Below are 25150 nucleotides of genomic sequence, written 5' to 3'. Positions count from 1 at the left end.
CAACATTCTTTTTGAGGAACATTATAGAGAAAATTTAGAGAACTGGCATTTGAAGCTGACTGCAAAACAATTATATTGCCTCCAACACACACTGCACACAAGGGCCAAGAAGATAAGATACAAGAAATTAGAGCTCATATGGAGACACATAAACAGTTTATCATAACTTCAAGTTGAACAAATATATTTCAAGGAAGACACAATACATGAAAGTCACAGATCAAGTAAACAGAGTAAGATGTGTGTACACTTTAACAGTCAAATCATAACTGAGTCCAAGTCTAGCAGCCGCTGGCTGGCTGGCCGCTTACGTAGCGCTGCTGCTGCATGGCTGGCAGGCAGTGCCGCATGTAGAGGACGCACGTAACTGCGCGGCGGCACTTTGAAAGATAAGGGAGTCACAACATTTTTCCCCCCTTTGAATCTTTTGCACAGGTCTTGATGGAGGTGGCCTGTAGATTGCTAATGTCCATAGGTATTGTTTGACTGGCCGTAAAGTCTCGAGGAGGAGGCTTCCCGTACGGACGGAAGTGTCCCCGATGATAATGGGTTGAGATGACAGGAGACGTGGGGGTCGAATCTGCTGGGGCCCCGTGCACCAAACTGCCCGTTGCGGCAAATCCGGTTGTTATAACAGGAGACATGCATGACGTGGCCGCGTCCGTAGGAGAAGGAGGCAAGTAGAGTTGCTCCGACAGATGATGGTCGTCTGGTTCCTGCATGGGCATGTCTCCTGGTGGTGTCAGTTCTTGTGCTGGCACCGATATGATGGTGAGAAGACTGCACTCTGAGTAATGAGAGATTCCAGTATCGCGAGCGTCAGGTAGAGCCGAAGGTGGTGTAGCGGCATTGCGTTGATGGCACATGAGGCCAAAGCTGGTCCGAATGATGCACTGCAACACCCATGTCAGTCTGGATTTCATACAGGCATTGGCCACGGTGGAAAGGAGGATAACACCATCCCTAGCCGTGAGGCGGTAATGCAAAGTGTAGTAGTTCCGCAACGGATCAGAAGTCTTAGCGGACGGACAATCTGGCCAACCCTTCTGAATACAGCGTAAAACCTGGGAGAGGGTAGGGTCAGAACCCGTAGCAGCCGCCAGCCGTTCCCCGGTGATGGGGAACCCGCCCACAACCCGCTGCTCGGCAACATCCAGGTGGAAACACTAAAGTTCGTTCCTATCAAATGCCAGATCAGGACCCATGGGAAGGCAAGACAGTGCATCAGCATTCGCATGTTGAGCAGTTGGCCGGAAATGAATCTCATAATTGAAACGAGACAAGTAAAGAGCCCAACGCTGGAGGCAGTGTGCAGCCTTGTCAGGAAGTGACATTGATGGATGAAACAAGGAAACAAGTGGTTTGTGATCCGTAACAAGATGAAATTTGGATCCATAGAGAAAAACAGCAAACTTATGAAGAGCATAAATAATGGCCAAAGCTTTTTCCATTTGAGAATACATTTGTTGGGCATCCGTGAGCGTTTTGGAGGCATAAGCAATGGGTTGTTCAGAACCGTCAGAAAAACGGTGCGCAAGGACTGCACTGACCCCATATTGAGAAGCGTTCGTGGCAAGAACAAGATGTTGGCCAGGTCGATAAGTAACCAGGCACGGGGCCTGTTTGAGCATAGTCTTCAATTTCTGGAAAGCCGCATCGCATGACGCGGACCAGTGAAAAGGCACATTTTTATGCAACAGGCGATGCAGCAGACGGTAAAAACTTGTGGTAGTATGCTATTTTCCCCAAGAAAGCCTGCAGTTCCTTAACAGATGTAGGGCGAGGAAGGGCATCGATCGCAGCGACAGTTTGCTGAAGCAGACGAATACCATCCCAAGAGAGTTGAAACCCCAAGTACGTGATAGATGCCTGAAAAAATTTTGATTTCTGAAGATTACACTTAAGACTGGCAGTCTGTAAGACATGAAAAAGTGTGCAGAGATTTTGAAGATGTTCGTCAGTGGTGGAGCCAGTGACAACAATGTCATCCTGGTACTTTATACACCCAGAGACAGTGAGCAATAATTGTTCCAAGAATCGCTGAAAGAGAGCATGGGTGCTGGCAATCCCGAATGCCAATCGTTGGTATTGATAGAGGCCAAAAGGCGTGTTAAGGACCAGAAACTGCCAGGAAGCAGCGTCGAGAGGAAGTTTATGATAAGCGTCTGACAGGACAAGTTTACAAAAATACTGGCCTCCAGCAAATTTAGTGAACAATTCTTCAGGTCGAGGCATAGGGTAAGTGTCGATAAGGCATTGAGCATTTACAGTGGCTTTGAAATAGCCACAGAGACGAATATCACCATTTGGCTTAGCAACGACAATGACAGGAGAGGACCACTCACTGGAAGTGACAGGAAGCAAGACTCCTGAAGCAGTGAGATGATCCAGCTCCCGTTTGACCTGATCACGAAGGGCCACAGGAATGGGCCAAGCCGGAAAAAACTTAGGCCCAGCAGTGGGTTTGAGTGTGATATGACCTTCAAAGTCGTTTGCATGGCATAACTCAGGAGAAAAAGGGACGAAAATGTCGTCGACAAGGAATAAGGAATAGCATCAGAGACGATATTGACAGAGTCATCTATGGAGAAACCAAAAATGCGAAAGGCATCGAAACCAAAAAGATTCTCCGCATTACTATGGTAGACCACAAATATGGGAACAGTGCGAACAACAGATTTGTAAGATACCTCAGCATCAAATTGTCCCAAGAGAGAAATCTTCTGTTTATTGTAAGTCCGTAATTGCCTAGTGACAGGTGACAGGATTGGAGAAACCAACTGAAGATACATCTGAGAATTGATGATAGTGGCAGCAGAACCAGTATCCACCTGCATGCGAACATCTCGACCAAGTATTTGGACAGTGAGGAATAACTTCCCTGAAAGGGAAGAAGTACAGTTGACAGACAACACAGAATCAGAATCAGCGTCATGTTCATGAACATCATGCATGCGGTCGGATTTGCAAATGGATGACACATGACCCTTTTTTTTTGCATTTGTGACACACGGCCCATTGTTGTGGACAATCTTCTCGTGAATGTTTCGTAAAACACCGCGGACATGAAGGAAGTTGCCGTGGGTTTTGCTGCAGTTTCTTAGAGGTTTGTTTACGGTTAGGCCGAGGCTGCGCTTGGGAGCGTAGTGCGGCCATGTTGGCCAGCGGGGACCCGCCACACGCTTCGTCAACATCGCACAGAGGTTGTATTTCCCCGACGTTGCCCCAGCGGCGCGAGAAATTTCAAAAGACTGAGCGACGGATAGGACTTCATCTAGAGTCGGATTTGCCGACTGAAGGGCATGTTGCCTAACTTCTTTGTCGGGCGCCGATCGGATAATAGCATCCAGTACCATGGAATCAGCGTAGGATTCTTTCTGAACATCAGTAACAAATTGACACTTTCTACTGAGGCCGTGAAGTTCAGCAACCCAAGCGCGATAGGATTGATTCGGTTGTTTTTGACAACGATAAAAGGCAACACGAGAGGCTACCACACGCGTTTGCTTTTGAAAATAGACGGACAGAAGTGAGCACATTTCAGCAAAGGACAAAGACGCAGGATCTTTCAAGGGAGCCAATTGTGACAACAACCGATACAGAGACTTACATGTTTGTTCGTCCGCGACATGAAATGCCAAGAAGTGCTGTTGAAGACGTTTTCGTAGTCAGACCAGTCTTCCGCCGTCTCGTCATAAGGAGGAAAAGTAGGTAGAGACAACAACGAGAGACGCCCCGCATTTGATGCCGCGACGAAATCACGAATCGCATTTGTGAGAAGTGTTTGCTGTTCTATGAGACCTTGCAATAGTTGCTCCAAAGTAGCCATGGAAACGTGGGTCAACGATGGAAAAGAAAAATCACTACTTCGTCGCCAATTGTAATAACTTCAAGTTGAACAAATATGTTTCAAGGAAGACGCAATACATGAGAGTCACAGATCAAGTAAACAGAGTAAGACGTGTGAACACTTTAACAGTCCAATAATAACTGAGTCTAAGTCTAGCAGCCGCTGGCTGCCTGGCCACTTAGGTGGCGCTGCTGCTGCATGGCTGGCAGACAGCACCGCATGTAGAGGACGTGCGTAACTGCGCGGTGGCACTTTGAAAGATTGGCGAGTCACAACACAGTTGTTTTTCCCTCATTCTGTTTGCGAGTGGAACAGGAAAGGAAATGACTAGTAGTGGTACATGGTACCCTCCACCACGTACCGTACAGTGGCTTGTTGATGTAGGTGTAGATGCCTTTGTGCATACACCACCAACTTTGCAAGCGTTCTCATAAAATAGAGCCCTGTCATCTTCTGAACATGAAAGTAGGCTTTACAAAGAATGAAAGTGCTTACATTGTGTTTGACATCAACAATGGTAAAAAAAAATGGTGTTTAGCCATTTAGGAGTTGTTTTGCTGGAAGTGTAGCTTGCACTCTTCAGATCTAACCTGATAACACTACCATTTGTTGAATTACAAAAAGAAATTATCCCTGACTCACAAGTATTTGGACCATCTGTCGTGTAGTGGTGCATGGAAGATGCAAAATCACTACTTTTGTATGCAAGAAAGTAATGTTATGTTTCCTGTGAAGCCATAAATATAAGACTTTTCTGCATGTATCTTTCTTGGTTGAAACAGTGGCAGCACCTCTCTTTTATTTTCCTAATAATACCTGCATATGTGAGATCTATTCTCTGAAGCTTGTTGACAAGTTCAGGGAGCTGAACCAATTACCTGCAGTGATATTTTGGCATAACTTGTGGACTGGCCTGGAAAGCTTCAGAACATAGAACATATTGTACAGGGATACTCAATCTCTGTTACTGTTGGGAGAGATTTTGTTCGCACTGTCTTTCCCTGAAGAAACATAGGCAATATAAATGTGCAGGGTTCTAGTATCTGTCAAGTACGTAATCTTTAATTGATACCTCACAAATTTTCTTGGCATGTACGTCTGAAATCCGCAGCAACTACAGAAAGGCATAAGCATTTCAACAACAAACTCAGTGCATCCTGAAGAATAACACTGGCGTCAGTTCTCAATAAAGCTGATAAAACATGTTTGACATTACGACAGTTGCTTCTTCTCTTTTCCTTTCTTTTGTGTCATCTTGGCTGTCAAACTGAGGAACTGCCAATATAAACAAAAACTTTTTGTTAGTCATAGCACTGCAAAAACTGTCATGTCCAGTTCCATCCACTGAGAAAAGATTATCTATCAATTTGTGGGGGAATCTGAAGATTACTGGGAACATAAGTAAGCCTATAAAAGCTTTCAGTTCAAGAACACCAGTATCATGTGTGAAAGATAGGTTCTTTCAAGAGTATTGTAAAATCTCATCTAAAATATCTTGAGCAAAAGGTAGATCCTATATGTGTTGAACCTCTGGATCTGTACCCAGGATATTAGTCCTGCAATGCAAACAGGGAATCTGCAACACAGTGTAACATTGTGAAATTTAAAACTTCACTGCCAAAAAGATTGTTCCACGAAATTTTGGCCCAACTGCTGGATGTCTGCAACTTGCTGCCATAATGTTTTGGTGCAGAGACTTCTGGCCATGTGCAGGTATTCACCCAATGATGGCCAGAATACTCTGTGCTGAAATATCATGGCAACAAGTTCAGACATCCAGCACTTAATGCAAAATTTTATGGAACAATGTTATGTTGTCTTGTTCAGACAGTAGTTGGTGGTTGTGCTTTTCTCCATTTGAAGCAGTTTCTGCTACCCTAAAAGTAGGAATATGCTGATATAATTGTTCTGTACTTATATCATCTTCAATTGTTTCTCTGTCCTCCACACCACCATCATCATCACCATGATGATGATAATGATGATCATCATCATCCACTTCCTGTTCTAAGTTTGTGCCATCATCACTTTCCATCTCATAATCTGGATCAGTATCATTCTTATCCAAAACTCCATTAATCACTTTTTGCAAATGCATTTCGAAGTTTTGTTAATTTACATATATGCAACTCAACATGTCATCTTTGTGGTGAGTAGCAATGTATCTCTTTCATAATATTGTTGATATTCTGACCTAGACTTTCCAGTATCAGAGTAGTCAACATCAATATTCAGTTCTGAGGACAAATATGTGGAGCACAGTTGCATAAAATTCAAAAGCATAATTCAATATGCCATAGACAAGGATGTTCCAGGGGATTTTAAGGTCTGGAACAGAGCTATAATGGTTTAATAGGAATGTTAGATAGTTGCTATTGAAGCAGATAGAGCTTCATCACAGATTTTAGTGAAGTCAAAATCTAACTGACAAACACGGACTAAATGAAGTGAAAATGAGCACATGGTAACAATGAAGAAGTATTCAATGAATCTGAAAGTAAAATTTTGATAACTTATCTGAATAACCCATAACAAGTTTCGGTCTTGTGTAAAATCTGTAAGTAGATCAAAATCATCTATTCAGCTGCTCAGTGATTATACTGGTACCAAAACAAAAGGTGACAGTAGGAGGGCAGAAATACTGAATTCAGCCCAAAACTGTTCTACCACAGAAGATCCTAATACAGTTCCTCCTTTGTTATTGCACAAACACAGAAAAAGAAGATATAGAGATAAATGATTACAAAAGAAGAAAGCATCTGCAGTCACTTAACAGTAAAAAAGGCATCTGGACCAGATGAGATACTTATAAGATTCTAAATAGATTACATGAAAGAACTTAAACCCTTTCTAGCAGTGGTTTATTGTATGTTGGTGGAGCAAACACGATACCTAAAATTGTGAAAAAAGCATATATCACTGTCAGACAAATGCACATAATTATAGGCATAACCAATTATGTCAATATATTGTAGAATTATGGAACATGCTAATGGTCATGTGTTATAACATTCTTGGAGAACAAAAATCTTCTCTACAAAAAATCAAAAAGAATTCCACAAACAGAGATCTTGTGAAACTCAACTCACTCAGTTCCTCCATCAGTACCATAGCGCTGTCAAAAATGGTGCTCAAGTTGACGCCATGTTCATTGATCTTGGGCAGTTAATGTTCCGGAATGTAGTTTAGTGAAAAAAATACGACAATGCACACCCCCATTCTGCTGGTGTCATGCAAAACCTTATTCTACATTTCGGTTTGAAGTAGTTCGATCACCCACCGTACATCCTTGAAGTTGCATCTTCTGGCTGCCACTTGTTATTGAACTAGAAGCATGATTTTGGAGGAAGGTGCTTCGACAGTGATGATTACACAAAAAACGGTGTTCACCAGTAGCTGTTTTCACTGACAACTTTCTATCAAAAAGGTACAGAAAGTTGTTTTCCCTCTATGACAACTGTTTGAACAATGGGACAAGTACGTAGAAAAATAGTTGAAGAAATGCTCTTCCTTCTAAAAATAAATTTTGGTTCAAAAGAATGTATTTATAAGCTTTATTTACAAAATACTTCTGGTTCTCACCTCAGGTTATCTGGAGACAACCTGATGATGTCCTACTCAGGCGAAATGCGTCATTCTTGAGCTATTAAACAACATTGTGTAGCCTATGACTGTTTTTAATATCAAACACAAAGGCTTACTTTGTGCTAGTTGCTTCTGCTCCTTCCTATATACCCTGAATATACCTTAGTTTAACCGCAGTGCGAGACCTATTTTACCAGCAACAGTTTTTGTTATTCATCTCCCTAATATCTTCCTGTTAAGTTGAGTACACTGTAATGATTAGGAAGATGGTAGACAGACTTTGGGTTCCCTTGAGCAGACTTTACCCTTGGGTTCTTTGATGGTGCTGGGATGATTAGAGGCACATCTTTGCATGAAAATTTGCATACAGATGCATTCATAGCAGCTTTTGTCGATGGGGCTTGTGTTAAGGAATTTACTCTTCAATTTTTTTTCTGCACACAAAGGTATTATATACATGCCTTATAAAATTCCTCAGCTCAAAATACGAAATTCCTTTGTAGCAACAATATTTTCATTTTTTAAAATTGCTTTGCAGTCTAAAATTCACTTTCAATGAAAGCCAGCATTGATCCATTAAAATTTTTCCCCACAAGCAGCTTATGATTTGGTGCTCCCTTCTTCCTTATACACTTTCATATGCATTTTCACTACTAATATTGATACACTCCGCATACAAATCTCCCACTGGAATGCTTGCACCCTTCTCAGCTTTCAATGAAAGCCAGCATCGAATCATTAACATTTTTTCCCCACAAGCAGCTTATGATTTGGTGCTCCCTTTTTCCTTGTACACTTTCATATGCGTTTTCACTACTAATATTGATACACTCCACATACAAATCTCCCACTGGGATGCTTGCACCCTTCTCAGCTTGGTGCCCCAAGTGGCTGCTACTAATTGTGCTTTGCCTTGTATAGAAATCTTACAGTCGTTGCAGCCCTCTCAGCCTTGTGCCCCAAGCAGTAGGTTTTATCCCTTGGGCCTTAAACCACCCCCAAGTTTACACACTTGCTTGGCACAGTACAGAACTTTCTTATCTCATCTGCAGCTTGGCCACACTTACTACACGCAGCCTGTCACTGCCTGCACTGGTAATGTGTTCATTATGCTGACACTTGGAACGGCACAAGGGAATGGGAATATAAAGCCTAACCAAGGTGTATGAAACCAACCATTAAGTGGTGTGGCAAAGATGGTGAATTGAATGCAACGATATTCTCAAGCTCACTGCTGATCCTCTTATGTGTGTTCCACACCTTCATTACTATTTTCATTCCATATGAATCTTATATTATTTGATGACAATGTGCATTAGTTCTCTGCACGGTACAATGACTTTCACTTTAACTGCAGCTATGAGTTTGGTGAAACATTGTAGCTATGAGATACTCGGCAATTATTTTAGCATTTTGTATTTGCCTAGCTTGAAAATTGGTAGCTCTTTCTACTACAAGTGATCCACTCTGAGGACAATTTTATGCCTATAACACACTGGAGACTATAACACACACATACTTTTTAAAATGACCCCTCATCAAACAACAACAAAAATTCTGAAACACTTTGTGCTCTGTTATAGCCAGAGACTATTTTCCGAGCTGAAGCTCTTGGTGGAATATCAAAAGGACTCCTAGTCGAGTGGATGTTGTTGCTCCTACACAGACACTCATCTTATCTGTAGTGTTTTTATTTGAGAAACTGGAAACCATTGTATTCAGAGAAGATAGATAAATAAATGTCAACCCAGAAAGTGCTATCTGGTCAAGTCTAACACACACTGAAGTATGGGAAGATGCTCCAGTGATTGGCCAATAATAATTTTGCCTCTTTTTTACAAAATATTTCAGCCTCAGGTCACACAAGTGGTATTATTTGTTTTGACTTACTATCAAATTATAAGATGATATTTGAAAAGAAAGCTTTTATTCTTTTTAGTATATCATATGACAATGACTTTGTAATAACTCAGAACTGTTAATGATACTTCTTGTATGACCTGAGGCTGAAATATATAATAAAATGTTTTAAAAGGCAGTCACTGTATTTCACAAAGGTAGTATGACTAGTGTATGTTGGCTTACTAGCCAACCATTCTGTAACCACCTTCAGTTATACTCTTTTTAATTTTTCGTGTAGGTTTGTGCCATTCTCAGCACCTAGTTGGCTATGCCAACGCACCTGGCCCTTGATGTACACAATGTTCCATTATCAGAGATTAGGGTTAAAGATGACTGCTAGCATTGACCAGCCCCTCAAGGGTTGGCAAACCTTAAGTCACTAAAGACCAAGCTCCCCAAGGTACTTGCCATTTAGCACCACCAAGAGGCATGTATAGCTTACAGAATGTTATGAACACAGACTGCTTTACCTCCATTATGGCCATCAGAATCAGCTGCAGCACAGATGAAATTAATAATAAAATAATTAAAACACCATTAATTCCAGTTTGTGACAGCTAATTTCAGTGCAAAGGGAAAAAAATAAAAAAAAAATGAGGTGGTGGTGAAAATAATGTAGGAAACAACACATCAGTCCTGATTAATAGTTTTAGTGGTACCGAAATAAGAAGAAATTAATGCTGCTTCCTTCACATTGTATGTGCCTCTGTTATTTTCGATCCCGAGTGGCTTTATCCTCTCCTCATTTTACTTTTTTCCTCCACTTCTTCAATATTTTCTTGTATTACTTGCCCTAAAAGCAAAACATTTACTGACTTTGCTTTGCTTCAGATCAGTTATACTGTTCCTTCCTGTAACATTGGTTTATCTTTAAAAGTGCAGTCTCACAATATTCTCAACAAAAATGCCAAGCACTTGTCTGATTTAGCTTTTATACACCATTTTTGTGCCATGAGAGTTTTAAACTGCACATTTTCCAGCTTTGTAGATGAATGTTTCCGAGGATATCTCGAACAAAATGATTTTCAGTATTAGATTAAACTTGTCCTTAGGAGTTCACAGGCAATAATTTTTTTTTTTATTTTTTTTTTCTTCAGAAATACACATTACATACTTTTTTTGCCACCTACATGTTAAGTATGGCAGGAACAATATAGTTACAAAATGAGGAGAAACAGAACTGCCAGCTAAAGAGATAGGCAAACTGGGGTCTAGTGCAGCAGGGGATACAACCCGTCGGCTTTGGACAAGGACGTCACAAGCCGCCAGAGAGCAGTTTACCATTTTCGCTTTTGCTGTTATGTTTCAGTTTCGTTTTTTTACTGATTGCTTAATAAAGTGGATCTGTTTATTCTATCTCGTGAGATTTTTTTTTTAAAAAAGCCAAAAAACACTTATCAGCCACTGAAGGGAGCTACAACACTAAGAAGAATCGCTTCTCGATTGGCCACTTGTGACGTCATTGTCCAAAGCCGACGGGTTGTATCTGCTGCTGCACTAGTCCCGCAAACTGACACCATAAAAAAATAAGGAAATAAAATATAAACACCTTTTTTATTTCAGTGACAGCCAGAACTTCTCGGATGCAAACCTACATCTGCATTGGCTGGAAGATGACATCAATGTTTGCGCATCTGCAACATCATTTTAATTGCATATTATTTCACCTCCCTATTTCACGGGCTATGCAAGGTGTCTGTGAGGTGGTCAATAATTATAATGTCAATAAAATCAGCCAACAAACTATATCATTCAGTAGTGGATGGTATGACAACAAAATTGTATACAATTTTTTTATGTTTGTCAAAATTATTATTTCAGCATCAAATTTATTTTCCTGTAAACATGTGCTATTGGTATATTAAATTCATTTGATAATCTATGGAGTGAGGAGTCAATGACCATATATAACACACAAGAAGTGTTAGGTGTAAGATAGGCAAACAGTGTTGAATATTGTACTTTAATCAGCACACACATTTGCAGCACTTTCACACTTATTCTCTCTCTTGTCAGTGTGGCTTGACAGCTGTAAGTCGTAGCCTCAGAATTGTTAGTTGCAGAAAAGAAAATATGGAAGTAACAGGCGAGTGAGGATGATGAGACAACATGATTAAGAACAGCTCACAAGGCCCAAGCAAGGTAGTGGCAGTTTACACCTATACCTACATATATACACTATGCAAACAACTGTAAGCTGCTCAAAAGAGGGTCTTAGTAATGTACCACATGTTAATGTTTTTTCCCATTTCAACTGAATATGAAGCATGGGAAGAATGACTGTTGAAAAGCCTCTGTAAATGCTGTACCTGTGTCTCTGCACTCCCTACAGGAACAATACATTGCAGCCTGGAATACTTAACGCTGGAAATGTGAAACTTTGTAAGTATGCTTTTGTGAGATAGTTTGCATTTACACGAGTGATGATAAGATAAAATAAAGTTGAAGTAGTTAGCAGCACAGGAGAAGACCATTAAGATATCATCAGTAGGTAATCAACAATGAGAATGGGTCCATGACAAGTTATAATACATTTAAATTCAGCCCTAAATGCAATTTAGGCACTATATAGCAACAAATTTAAAGCTACTGTGTGTGTGTGGGGGGGGGGGGGGAGGTGGAAATGCTCAATGGTTACAATTGAAAGTATCAGCAAAGGTCAATAAAGATGGTGCACAACCTTAGACTGAACACTGATGAGAAAGGAAATTGGATATGCCTTTTTCAATATAAATATCACAGCAGCTGCATGAAAATATTTCAGAAAGCCACAAAATTCCTAAATCTGGATTGCCTGAAGCTTTTAGTTTTCAATTCTAAATGACTTCTAAATGTGAGTTCAGTGTCTTAATCACTGAGTCACTTCATTAGTTGGAGTGATTAATCACGGTGCTTGTCCAGGCAATAGATATGGAATATGAATATGGAATGGAACTGCTACAGGTACTCAATCAGGGGAATGTAATAAGTCACATAAATATTACAATACTTCAAATTGCAACTGCAGTTCTTTATATTTGAAGCACAGTTTTCCATACAGGCCTACATCAATGTCAAGTTTTATTTCTTAGTATAGTACTGGGAACGCAACACAGGGCCACCATAGTCTCATTACTTGTTCTTAGGTTCTGTAATTTGCTGTAACCATCAATCAGAATTTATCCAACCATTGTCCGTTTTCGTCCTCTTGCTCGCACATCTTCGAGTTTCTTCAAAACGTCAGCAGATTGCTTCTTGTTCTGCTTTTTATATGCATTCACTACTTCTTGAAAAAATAAATCTGCGTTTTGATGCGTGCTGATTATTGCTCTTTCAAGCACGTATAAGTCAACACCTTTATCCTCTGCATTTGACTCTATGTAACTAAGACCAAAGTCTATTAAAACCAAACTGTTCACAGTAGTCTCTTCGTTATTTAAAAGAATATTCGAGGTAGTTAGGTCGCCGTGTATTATGTTATTGGCGTGCATAATACCTATAGTTTTCCCAATCTCATGTGCTAAATCAGTCAACCGTTTTCCTAGCGCGGTACGAGTATGTTCGACAGATGAACCATTCTCTTGTAGATTTGTTATGAAATCTTTCGCAGTCACACATTGATGGAGGTCTTCCATGAATATTCTTCTGGTTTCAAAATCCACATAATAAATTGCAGGAGTACGTAAACCTGAAATTAAAGAAACTGCTTTAACGAGGTGAATGCAAATCGTCTTTTTTAATATAAAAAACTTAAAGCACAACTGTATACCTGCCATCTTACACCGGAGATTAGCTCGAGCTTCGCCTTTTATTCTTTCCTTTGTCAGGTAATCATCCAGATCGGGGTGGCGGTAACTCTTTTTGAATCGTTCCTTCACTATTGTAGGCTTTCCTAGATATGAGCCTCTATAAAGTTTGGCCTCTGCCCCTTGTTTTATCAGTGTGAAATGCTGCTCAAATCCCATGGTAAAGCATATAATCCATGAAACTGAATAAGTATCCCGCTCTACATCCTACTGAGTAACAACTGAACAAGATGTAAACATAAACAATTACACTGAAGCGTGGCCACGAGTTCCAGTTCCAAGCAAAGATCTACATCACGTAAGATAGTCTTTTTGCGATTGGCATTTCATTCCAAAGATCCTCCTCTGTGTTTTAAATTTAGTTTTACACAGGCTACAGCCGTGTTCAGACACACATCAGAAGTGGCGCCACAGCTTGTGACTTGTTGTAGTGGCATCGTGATTTATCGTTCACACAGGATGCCACAAACTCTACGAAGTAGTGCAGCTTTCAATATGGTGTCAACAGAAATCATATGGGTGGATATGAATGTTACAGTTTAGCTTATGGCCTTAGAGCTGTGACAAGAGTTAAATACAAGGAAAATAAAACCCAAACGCTGGATCCGGAAATAGGTAAAACAAAGGAAAGAAACACATTTATAAAAGAAATAGCACTCAGAGACGAAAATGCTGTTTGCAATGGCAAACTAACAAACAGCTAGCACATAAATATCATCTGTATACGCGCCACTCTTTCAAGATTTTAGAAGCTTATTGTATTCGTTGATATGTTGTTGCTGTGGTCTTCAGCCCAAAGACTGGTCTTATGCAGCTCTCCATGCTACTCTATCCTATGCAAGCCTCTTCATCTCTAAGTAACTACTGCAACCTACACCCCTCAGAATATGCTTACTGCATTCCTCTCTTGGTCTCCCTCTACGATTTTTACCCCCGCTCCCTTTCCCCCTCCCCACGCTTTCTGTCAGTACTAAATTGGTGATCCCTTGATGCCACAGAATGTGTCCTGCTAATGTTCTTTTACTCAGGGTGTATAACAAATTTTTCTTATCCCCAATTCAGTTCAGTATCTCCTCGTTAGTTACGCGACCTATCGATCTAATCTTTAGCATTCTTCTATAGCACCAAATTTCAAAAGCTTCTATTCTCACCTTGTCTAAACTGTTTATCGTCCATGTTTCCCTTCCATACATGCATACATTCCACACAAATACTTTAGGAAAGGTCTTACTGCCACTTAGATCAATTCTATATGCAGTTATTTTGCTAAGTGCCTCATTTCCTAATCTAATTCCCTCAGCATCATCTTATTTAATTCGACTACATTCCATTATCCTCATTTTGCTTTTATTGGTGTTCATCTTATATCCTTTCAAGACACTGTCCATTCCATTCAACTGCTCTTCCAGGTCCTTTGCTCTCTCCGACAGAATTACAATGACATCGGCAAACTTCAAAGTTTTCTTCTCCTTGGATTTTAATTCTTACTCCAAATTTTTCTTTTGTTTCCTTTACTGCTTGCTAAATATACAGATTGAATAACATCAGAGATAGGTTACAAACCAATTTCACTTCCTTCGCAACCAATGCTTCCCTTTTGTACCCCTAAACTCTTGTAACTGCCATCTGGTTTCTACACAAATTGTAAATAGCCTTTCACTCCCTGTATTTTACCCCTGCCACCTTCAGAATCCGAAACAGAATATTCCAGTCAACATTGTCAAAAGCTTTCTCTAAGTATACAAATGCTAGAAATGTAGGTTTGCCTTTCCTTAACCTATCTTCTAATATAAGTCGCAGGGTCAGTATTGCCTTCCATGTTCCTACATTTCTCCGGAATCCAAACTGATCCTCTCTGTGGCTGGCCTCTACCAGTTTCTCCATTCTTCTGTGAAGAATTCGAGTTAGTATTTTGCAGCCGTGGCTCATTAAACTGATAGTTCGGTAATTTTCACATATGTCAACACCTGCTTTCTTTGGGATTGGAATTAGTGTATTCTTCTTTAAGTCTGAGGGTGTTTCGCCTGTCTCATACATCTTGCTCACCAGATGGTAGAGTTTTGTCAGGGCTGGCTCTTCCAAGGCTATCAGTAGTTCTAATGGAAAATTATCTACTCCTGGGGCCTTGTTTTGGCTTAGCTTTTTCAGTGCTCTGTCGGACTCTTCACGCAGTATCATATCTCCCATTTCATCTTCATCTATGTCCTCTTCCATTACCATAATATTGCCCTCAAGTACATCTCCATTGTATAGACCCTCTATACACTCCTTCCACCTTCTTTCCCTTCTTTGCTTAGGACTGTTTTTCCATCTGAGCTCTTGACATTCATGCAGGTGGTTCTGTTTTCTCCTAAGGTCTCTCAAATTTTCCTGTAGGCTATATCTACCTTACTCCTAGTGATATATGTTTCTACATTCTTACATTTGCCCTCTAGCCAATCCTGCTTAGCCATTTTGCACTTCCTGATCAAATACATACTTTGTAGACTCAACTCTGTACCACTCAGCACAGAAAACGACCAGAAAGAACTAAATGTTATCACAAAAATACCAACAAACAATGTGTACAATAACAGTCTAATCACAAAATTAAATAAAAAAGTTAAGTAATAAATATAGCCAATAAACACAATAGATATACAGACAGAAACGACAACACGCAAAGCACATCACAAACTAGCACACACAGAGACAGAACAACAACAAAAGACTACATGAAAACAAAGAAGAAGTTCAAGATAGTACACAGTGGAGTGCAAAGGCAGATCCACAAGTAAAATAACAAACATTTTGAAAAGGTAATGCATAAACAATGTATTCAAAAAAGACACTTGAGTCCAAAAGTACCGTTCCAAAAATAACAAAAGCCATAGTCAGCTTCCAGAGAGCAGGAATATACCAACTACAATGCAGCACATATAGTGGAAGGTATGTAGCACTAACCAGCAGGACATTCGACACCCAATACAAAAACAATGTAAATCTAGGCCAAGCCATTCAATTTTTGCACAACATTCAACAGAAAGTATTCACAAACCTACTACAAGACTGGAAGGCATGTAAATAGAATAAATAATGAAAAACACCTTCTAATGTTACATGGAAATTATCATGTATACTAAGCAAAGGCTGAGAAGAAGTTACTACTAAATGACCCAATGTGTACAACTAACCACGAACTGTTTACAGTCACTGATGACATAATAGACAGAAATTACAAATAGAAGATCACAAATTCCATTTATCTCCTAACTATATAATAATGAAAAAGAAAAACAACAATAGCAGCAACAACAACAAAAACAATAATAATAATAAACCCCATGGAGGCCCAGAAAAAGAATAGGCCTCCAGTATGTTCTGCCAGTCGTAAAAGGCGACGAAAAGAACAAACCACTAATAGGGCTAACCCCCCTTTTAGTGTGATTAGTTGGTTCAGGACAGAACTAATGAAGCCTCGGACAAGAGCTGTCATGGTCGGGGATGACACTTGAACCCTATGCCCGTCCAGAATGGTAACGACACTGCTAGCCACACGGAAAATGATTTAAATCCAAATAGAGGTGTTTTGCAGGATATGCTTCCTGCAACCACCCTAGAAGGAAAACAAAGACAGAGGATGAGATGGTCAGATGAAGTTAACCGACACCTCATGTTCTGTTATTACCAAGCAACAAACTTGAGAACCAACACAACTGGATACAGATCACAAATACACTCCTGGAAATTGAAATAAGAACACCGTAAATTCATTGTCCCAGGAAGGGGAAACTTTATTGACACATTCCTGGGGTCAGATACATCACATGATCACACTGACAGAACCACAGGCACATAGACACAGGCAACAGAGCATGCACAATGTCGGCACTAGTACAGTGTATATCCACCTTTCGCAGCAATGCAGGCTGCTATTCTCCCATGGAGACGATCGTAGAGATGCTGGATGTAGTCCTGTGGAACGGCTTGCCATGCCATTTCCACCTGGCGCCTCAGTTGGACCAGCGTTCGTGCTGGACGTGCAGACCGCGTGAGACGACGCTTCATCCAGTCCCAAACATGCTCAATGGGGGACAGATCCGGAGATCTTGCTGGCCAGGGTAGTTGACTTACACCTTCTAGAGCACGTTGGGTGGCACGGGATACATGCGGACGTGCATTGTCCTGTTGGAACAGCAAGTTCCCTTGCCGGTCTAGGAATGTTAGAACGATGGGTTCGATGACGGTTTGGATGTACCGTGCACTATTCAGTGTCCCCTCGACGATCACCAGTGGTGTACGGCCAGTGTAGGAGATCGCTCCCCACACCATGATGCCGGGTGTTGGCCCTGTGTGCCTCGGTCGTATGCAGTCCTGATTGTGGCGCTCACCTGCACGGCGCCAAACACGCATACGACCATCATTGGCACCAAGGCAGAAGCGACTCTCATCGCTGAAGACGACACGTCTCCATTCGTCCCTCCATTCACGCCTGTCGCGACACCACTGGAGGCGGGCTGCACGATGTTGGGGCGTGAGCGGAAGACGGCCTAACGGTGTGCGGGACCGTAGCCCAGCTTCATGGAGACGGTTGCGAACGGTCCTCGCCGATACCCCAGGAGCAACAGTGTCCCTAATTTGCTGGGAAGTGGCGGTGCGGTCCCCTACGGCACTGCATAGGATCCTACAGTCTTGGCGTGCATCCGTGCATTGCTGCGGTCCGGTCCCAGGTCGACGGGCACGTGCACCTTCCGCCGACCACTGGCGACAACATCGATGTACTGTGGAGACCTTACGCCCCACGTGTTGAGCAATTCGGCGGTACGTCCACCCGGCCTCCCGCATGCCCACTATACGCCCTCGCTCAAAGTCCGTCAACTGCACATACGGTTCACGTCCACGCTGTCGCGGCATGCTACCAGTGTTAAAGACTGCGATGGAGCTCCGTATGCCACGGCAAACTGGCTGACACTGACGGCGGCGGTGCACAAATGCTGCGCAGCTAGCGCCATTCGACGGCCAACACCGCGGTTCCTGGTGTGTCCGCTGTGCCGTGCGTGTGATCATTGCTTGTACAGCCCTCTCGCAGTGTCCGGAGCAAGTATGGTGGGTCTGACACACCGGTGTCAATGTGTTCTTTTTTCCATTTCCAGGAGTGTATATACAACATTTATTACTAGATACCCAGAATTAAATTTTTTAACACAACAATCACTAGCTGATCAGATTCGTGTAACAATAAAAAATAACAGGATACCCCAGTCAGAATTAGAAAACATCAAACAACAAGTACAACAAATACTGGAACAAAATAATGTGCAATCAGAAGAAGAAGAAAATATAGTAATGGACTCAAGCATCCCAGAGCAAACAAACAAAGAACAACATGCATCAATTAAACAATCAGAGGAAACGAAATCTTAAGACAGCCACCAGAACAAGCACAAATAGAACACGAAGTGACACACATGTTAGATATAGAAGAAACATTTCAGCTGACATATATAGAATACAAAGACACAAATACAGAGATTAGACCATTCTTACATAGACCACCTAATAACCCACAAGTCGAAACAACAATAACAACTATTAACACAATCATACACAACAAAATAAATGAAAACACAACTATGGAAGAGTTACAACTACTGGTTTATATAGGAGCACTCACTACACTAAATATTCACACTAGGCAGAGATCAGAACCAACCAACACAGAGAAGAAACCCACAAAACCAGCATGGCAACACAGGCTACAGATCAGAATAGAAAAATTGAGAAAAGACATTGGACAGCTAACACAATTTATAATAAATGAAATATCAGACAAAAAACGAAAAAGGTTAGGTAAAATCTCACAACAAGAAGCGATAGAGCAATTAGATGAAAAGAAGCAGAAATTACAAGCATTGGCCAAACGACTTAGAAGATACAAAAAAAGTGAAAATAGAAGGAAACAAAACCAAACATTCAACACAAACCAAAAGAAATTGTACCAGACAATAGATAACACACACATTAAAATAGAGAATCCACCAAACATAACAGACATGGAACACTTCTGGAGCAACATATGGTCAAACCCGGTACAACATAACAGACATGCATGGTGGATACAAGCAGAAACAGACACATACAGGATGATACCACAAATGCCTGAAGTGATAATTTTGCGACATGAAGTCACCCGAGCAATTAATTCTACGCACAATTGGAAAGCCCCTGGAAAGGTAAAATAGCAAATTTCTGGCTAAAGAAATTCACCTCAACACATTCACATCTGACTAAATTATTTAACAGTTACATTGCAGACCCATACACAGCCCCTTATACACTTACAGAAGGAATAACTTATCTGAAACCCAAAGATCAAGCAGACACAACAAACCCAGCTAAATATCGCCGCATAACATGCCTGCCCACAATATACAAAATATTAACTTCAGTCATTACATAGAAATTAATGACACATACAACACAGAACAAAATTATAAATGAAGAACAAAAAGGCTGCTGCAAAAGAGCACGAGGATATAAAGAGCAACTGATAATAGATGCAGAGGTGACATATCAAGCTGAAACTAAACAAAGGTCGCTACACTATGCATACATTGATTACCAAAAAGCTTTTGATAATGTACCCCACTCATGGTTACTACAAATATTGGAAATATACAAAGTAGATCGTAAATTGATACAGTTCCTAAACATAGTAATGAAAATTGGAAAATCACACTTAATATCCAAACAAATTCAAAAAATATCACATCACAGCCAATACAGATTAAGTGTGGAATATACCAAGGAGACTCATTAAGTCCTTTCTGGTTCTGCCTTGCTCTGAACCCACTATCAAACATGCTAAATAATACAAATTATGGATATAATATTACTGGAACATACCAACACAAAATCGCACATTTGCTATACATGGATGATCTAAAACTACTGGCAGCAACAAATCAACAACTCAACCAATTACTAAAGATAACAGAAGTAATCAGCAATGATATAAATATGGCTTTCGGAACAGACAAATGTAAGAAAAATAGCATAGTCAAGGGAAAATACTCTAAACAAGAAGATTACATATTGGATAACCACAGTGACTGCATAGAAGCGATGGAAAAAACAGATGCCTAAAAATATCAAGGATACAGACAAAAAATAGGATTAGATAATACAAATATTAAAGAAGAACTAAAAGAAAAATATAGACAAAGACTGACAAAAATACTGAAAACAGAATTGACAGCAAGAAACAAGACAAAAGCTATAAATACTTATGCTATACCAATATTGACCGACTCATTTGGAGTAGTGAAATGGAGTAACACAGACCTATAAGCACTCAATACACTTACATGATCACAATGCCACAAATATAGAATACATCACATACATTCAGCAACAGAAAGATTCACATTAAGCAGAAAGGAAGGAGGAAGGGGATTTACCGACATAAAAAACCTACATTATGGACAGGTAGACAATTTAAGAAAGTTCTTTATAGAACGAGCAGAAACTAGCAAAATACACAAAGCAATCACTCATATTAATACATTGGCTACATAATTGCAATTTCATAACCACTTCTACAACCCTTTAGATCACATAACATCAACAGATACGAAGAAAGTAATTTGGAAAAAGAAAACACTACATGGCAAGCACCCGTATCATCTAACACAGCCACACATCGATCAAGACGCATCCAACACATGGCAAAGAAAAGGCAATATATACAGTGAGATGGAAGGATTCATGATTGCAATACAGGATCAAACAACAAACACCAGATAGTACAGCAAGCATATTATTAAAGATCCCAATACCACAACAGATAAATGCAGACTTTGCAAACAACAAATAGAAACAGTAGATCACATCACAAGAGGACGTACAATACTAGCAAGTACAGAATACACCAAAAGACATGAGAATGTAGCAAAAATAATACATGAACAACTTGCCTTACAACATAAACTAATAAAACAACACATTCCCACATACAAGTATGCACCACAAAATGTACTGGAGAATGATCAATAGACATTATACTGGAACAGAACCATTATAACAGATAAAACAACACCACATAACAAACCTGACATCATACTCACCAATAAAAAGAAGAAATTAACACAACTAATCGAAATATCCATACCAAATACAACAAATATACAGAAGAAAACAGGAGAAAAAATTGAAAAATACATCCAACTGGCTGAGGAAGTCAAGGACATGTGGCATCAGGATAAAGTTGACATTATACCAATTATACTATCAACTACAGGAGTCATACCACACAATATCCACCAGTACATCAACGCAATACAGCTACATCCAAACGTATGTATACAACTACAGAAATGTGTAATTATTGATACATGTTCAATAACCCGAAAGTTCCTAAATGCAATGTAATATATACCGTACAGTTAAAAGGAAGTCATGCTTGATCAAGGTCCGTGTCACTTTCCATTTTTAACCAGACATAACGTCTGAGAAAGGAAAGAAGATAATAATAATAATAATAACAATAATAATAATAATAATAGTAATAATAAACAATAAAATAAAAAATAAAAGCAGTATACACACACACACACACACACACACACACACACACACACACACACACACTCACACATACATACATACACGTGCAACGTACAGCAACATAAATAGAATCAAACAAAAAACTATTGAAAGCAAGAAAAAGAAAGCTCGCAACACTCTAGACAAAGAAACTGGCATTTACAGTGCTGTATTTCGAAAATAGTTACCACAAAGAAAACTATAAAATTTCCAACCGTTTGCCACAAGAGAGAAAGCTGTTTGGCGTGACTTAGACGCTGATTTGTAAGTACCTTTCCATTTTATTATAAAAATCCTCAATGAGGTGTTTAAAATCTGCAAACCAATATGTGCAAACGAAAAAATCGTGCAATATTTCAGGGTAACCACTGAAGTTGCCTTATAAATAACGTGAAACATGTCTGGATGCACAAGTTAACTAAAAATAAAACTTAATGTGCAGCATGCAAAAGGCATTTTTTGTTCAGTTGCTGCAATTTAAAATTGTTTCAGACTGAATTGATAATTTGAGATTTTCTATCACCTGCTGGTGTAACAGAGCAATGAGTGGGTCTAGCTGGGCCAAGCAGTCTGCTTGTCTGTTGTCCATTGTGTGTGCGTTGACTGTGGCCGTGGGAGATGTGTCCATCTATGCAGTGTCAGTGCCAAAAGTAAAGACAACCATGAGACAGTGATAGTACCAAAGTCTATAGTTCTTTCTATGTTAATATGTTAACGCCTTGCTGTGTCTTTTAATATAAATACATTACTTTTTATATACTCAACTTACAAAGATAAGAAGAGGTTGAAATATAGCCTTACATATCTTACAGCATGGATAAAGTTACATTAAGCTCTGCCATGCATAATATTATAGCCATATGTTTTACCAACATAATGGTCCATTTTGATTTTTATGGAATGACTGCTTGATGAAAATGTGACAAAAATTCGAATTTTTAATGTGTCAAGTCCTTTTCATTATTTTTTGTAGACTATTTTTTATGTAGAGGCTGTATTCTCAGTTTGCTGATATTATTTTGAATTTAAATGTGTTAAATTTAAATCATTAGTTTTTTACTTTTATGGTATTACTGTATGCTTTATCTATAATCAATATTGACAAGTCCTATTGCTTTTAACATCATCTAATGGCAACAGAACGTTTTTTAAAGCAGGCTGCCTCACGGAACAGAACTAGTCATGGTACAAGTGTATGTGTAACTGACGAAATAAGTGTATCACGCTATTTTAAGTGTGGTATTACTTCATTCTGTTTCCATACAAAAAAGCATTATTGTAGAAATATTACATCTAATTGGTTCTGACAGATTCTGGTAGGGGCTGTGGCCAAAATGCGTTAAGGTGTATTTAAAAAAATATGTAAGAGCCATCAAGATGGCCAGTTACTTTGCCTTTTATAAGTAACAAACATGTGGATATTCTGTGAATTTCATGTTGGTTGATATGATGTAGTAGTCTGTATCTTACCCAGATCTGTTAGTTTGCCTTTCAAACCAATGATAACAACAAATAGTCAGCACCTTGTTCATCATGTGGTGCACCTTGTTGTCAATAAAAGCAAAACTCACCATTTACTAGTAAACGTTGAGTTGTCAGAACCAGCCTGTAACTCACAGTGAAAAGAATCACGAAACTTACTCTGGATCATGACGCATTTGGTTAATCATGTCCATATAAAAAGTTGGTCCCATCTGAATATAGATAAATGATAGCAAAGTTATTGCTTGTGTGTACCCCATATTGCTTCTGACAAATGATTTAAAAAATTATAGAACTCGACCCCTTATTGGCTTCCCTTTGTGTTTAAGACAGTTGTTATTATATGGTTTTTGATTTGATGTAAATTTGTTTTGTAATTATGCATGACCTAAAAGTCATATCTTTGTCATTCTTCATGGGACTGTAATAATTTTCTTTAAGTCTTCGTTACTAATACTCACCAGCATTGCCACTTAATATCCTAATTGTCTTCCTGAATGGCGAAACCGCCATAATGATGCAGTTTCAGTTTCACATTGTCTTACAGATAAGATAAATGACTCCATACCTATGTATGACATGTTCCCCTTAACCTTGGTATGTTTTCACATTGTACTATGATTTCTTTATCTGTTGTTCTTAGTGGTCAGTTAACTACTATTATGTACTATGTATTAATTGTGGGATTAGTCTGATGATGCACAATTTGAAATTAGCCATTAAACAAAATAGTCACACACAACCTGTGAGTTTCATGTTTTTTTTATAGCGTTCATAAAAGCACTAACATAACCTTCAGATGAACCTGTATCTTTGTACAAGATTATGAGAGCAGTTTATATCATGATATTACCTCCAGACAACTGAACGTGACCCATTAATATCAATCTGACAATTATGATGGATGTCAGAGAAGGCAGAACTTTTTCAAAGTGCAACATGAAATGGTGGTTCATTGAAAGTAACACAGCTGAAATTTAAATTACAGTAGAACATTAATTGTAAACATTCCAGTATACTGTGTCAAGTACAATAAATTGCCTCTTGTGGGTTCAATTGGTGCAGTACAAGTATCTTCTTCATTTGTGACCTATATCAATAAAGACTGTGGAAATCTATGAGCTGGTGTGGTGGGAGAAATAAATTTTGATGAGATCATCTCCACCACCACAGCTCATGGACTACTGTATTACGTTGTCTTACCTGTGGTGCTGTAAAATTCTTATTGAAGGTAACTGCATATCGGTACACTACTTGTTTATGCTCCATTACACCCCCCCCCCTCCCAGATTAACTGCAAAGAAAGTGAATGGAGCACGATTTTATGAAGCAAACACGAAGTATTAGCATGTAGGGATTTGGGACATATGGTGAACAAAGAAAAGTAGGCAACATAATTAATTCATGAATGTAAAAGCTATTAAAAATATAATATTCACTAAACATCACCAGTTTGTAATATCTATCGCCTTTCTTAGACATGATATTTTTTTGCTTTTTATTTAGAACATCATGTTTCTGCCACAATTATTCCGCTGATCTGCATACAAAAGTTTTGGAACTGAAGCGCCTAGAACCGCACAGCTACACCGGCCGGCCATTGTAACCCATTCTTTTTAACTTTCTATCTACAGCCATTGTGCTGTCAGGACTGATGGTAGCACTTTGAAACTCAAGAGTGGTTTCTTCCACTGATGTCAAGCGACTTTTCACAATCACTCTCCACAATGCTCGATGGCCATGTCTCAACATGTGTCTGGTCTCGGTTTAGCTCTGGTTGTTCCTTCGTGTTTACACTTCATAATCACGTTACTAACAGTCGACTTGGGCAACTTTAGATGGTCTGAATTGTCCCTGATGCATTTGTTACTCAGGTAACATCGTCTGACCATTCCACATACGAAGTCACTGAGCTCTCCTCACCGACCACTTTGCTGTTACTGCTCCTCTACTGGCGTCCTTT

At 39.6% G+C, this 25150-nt stretch overlaps 1 protein-coding gene across 1 annotated transcript; it reads right to left on the bottom strand.

Annotated features, from left to right (window-relative positions):
- Positions 1-12326: 12326 nt before the first annotated feature.
- LOC126474204 (EKC/KEOPS complex subunit TP53RK) lies at positions 12327-13431 on the bottom strand. Its single transcript, XM_050101668.1, has 2 exons — positions 13086-13431; positions 12327-13004 (listed from the first exon to the last, which is right to left on the bottom strand). The coding sequence occupies exons 1-2, from the start codon at positions 13279-13281 to the stop codon at positions 12496-12498; spliced, it is 705 nt and encodes a 234-aa protein (XP_049957625.1). The 5' UTR covers positions 13282-13431; the 3' UTR covers positions 12327-12495.
- Positions 13432-25150: the final 11719 nt, after the last annotated feature.

This window comes from Schistocerca serialis, chromosome 4 (assembly GCF_023864345.2).
Source record: "Schistocerca serialis cubense isolate TAMUIC-IGC-003099 chromosome 4, iqSchSeri2.2, whole genome shotgun sequence".
NCBI classification, from domain to species: Eukaryota; Metazoa; Arthropoda; class Insecta; order Orthoptera; family Acrididae; genus Schistocerca; species Schistocerca serialis.
The sequence above is the reverse complement of the archived record's forward strand: the minus strand, read 5'-3'. Positions and strand labels throughout refer to the sequence as shown.

Excerpts from the sequence above, each read along its gene's own strand:
- LOC126474204 (XM_050101668.1), bottom strand. The coding sequence starts at position 13,281 with ATGGGATTTGAGCAGCATTTCACACTGATAAAACAAGGGGCAGAGGCC. Across the intron at positions 13,005-13,085 it reads TCTCCGGTGTAAGATGGCAG|GTTTACGTACTCCTGCAATT; the intron begins GTATACAGTTGT and ends CTTTAATTTCAG.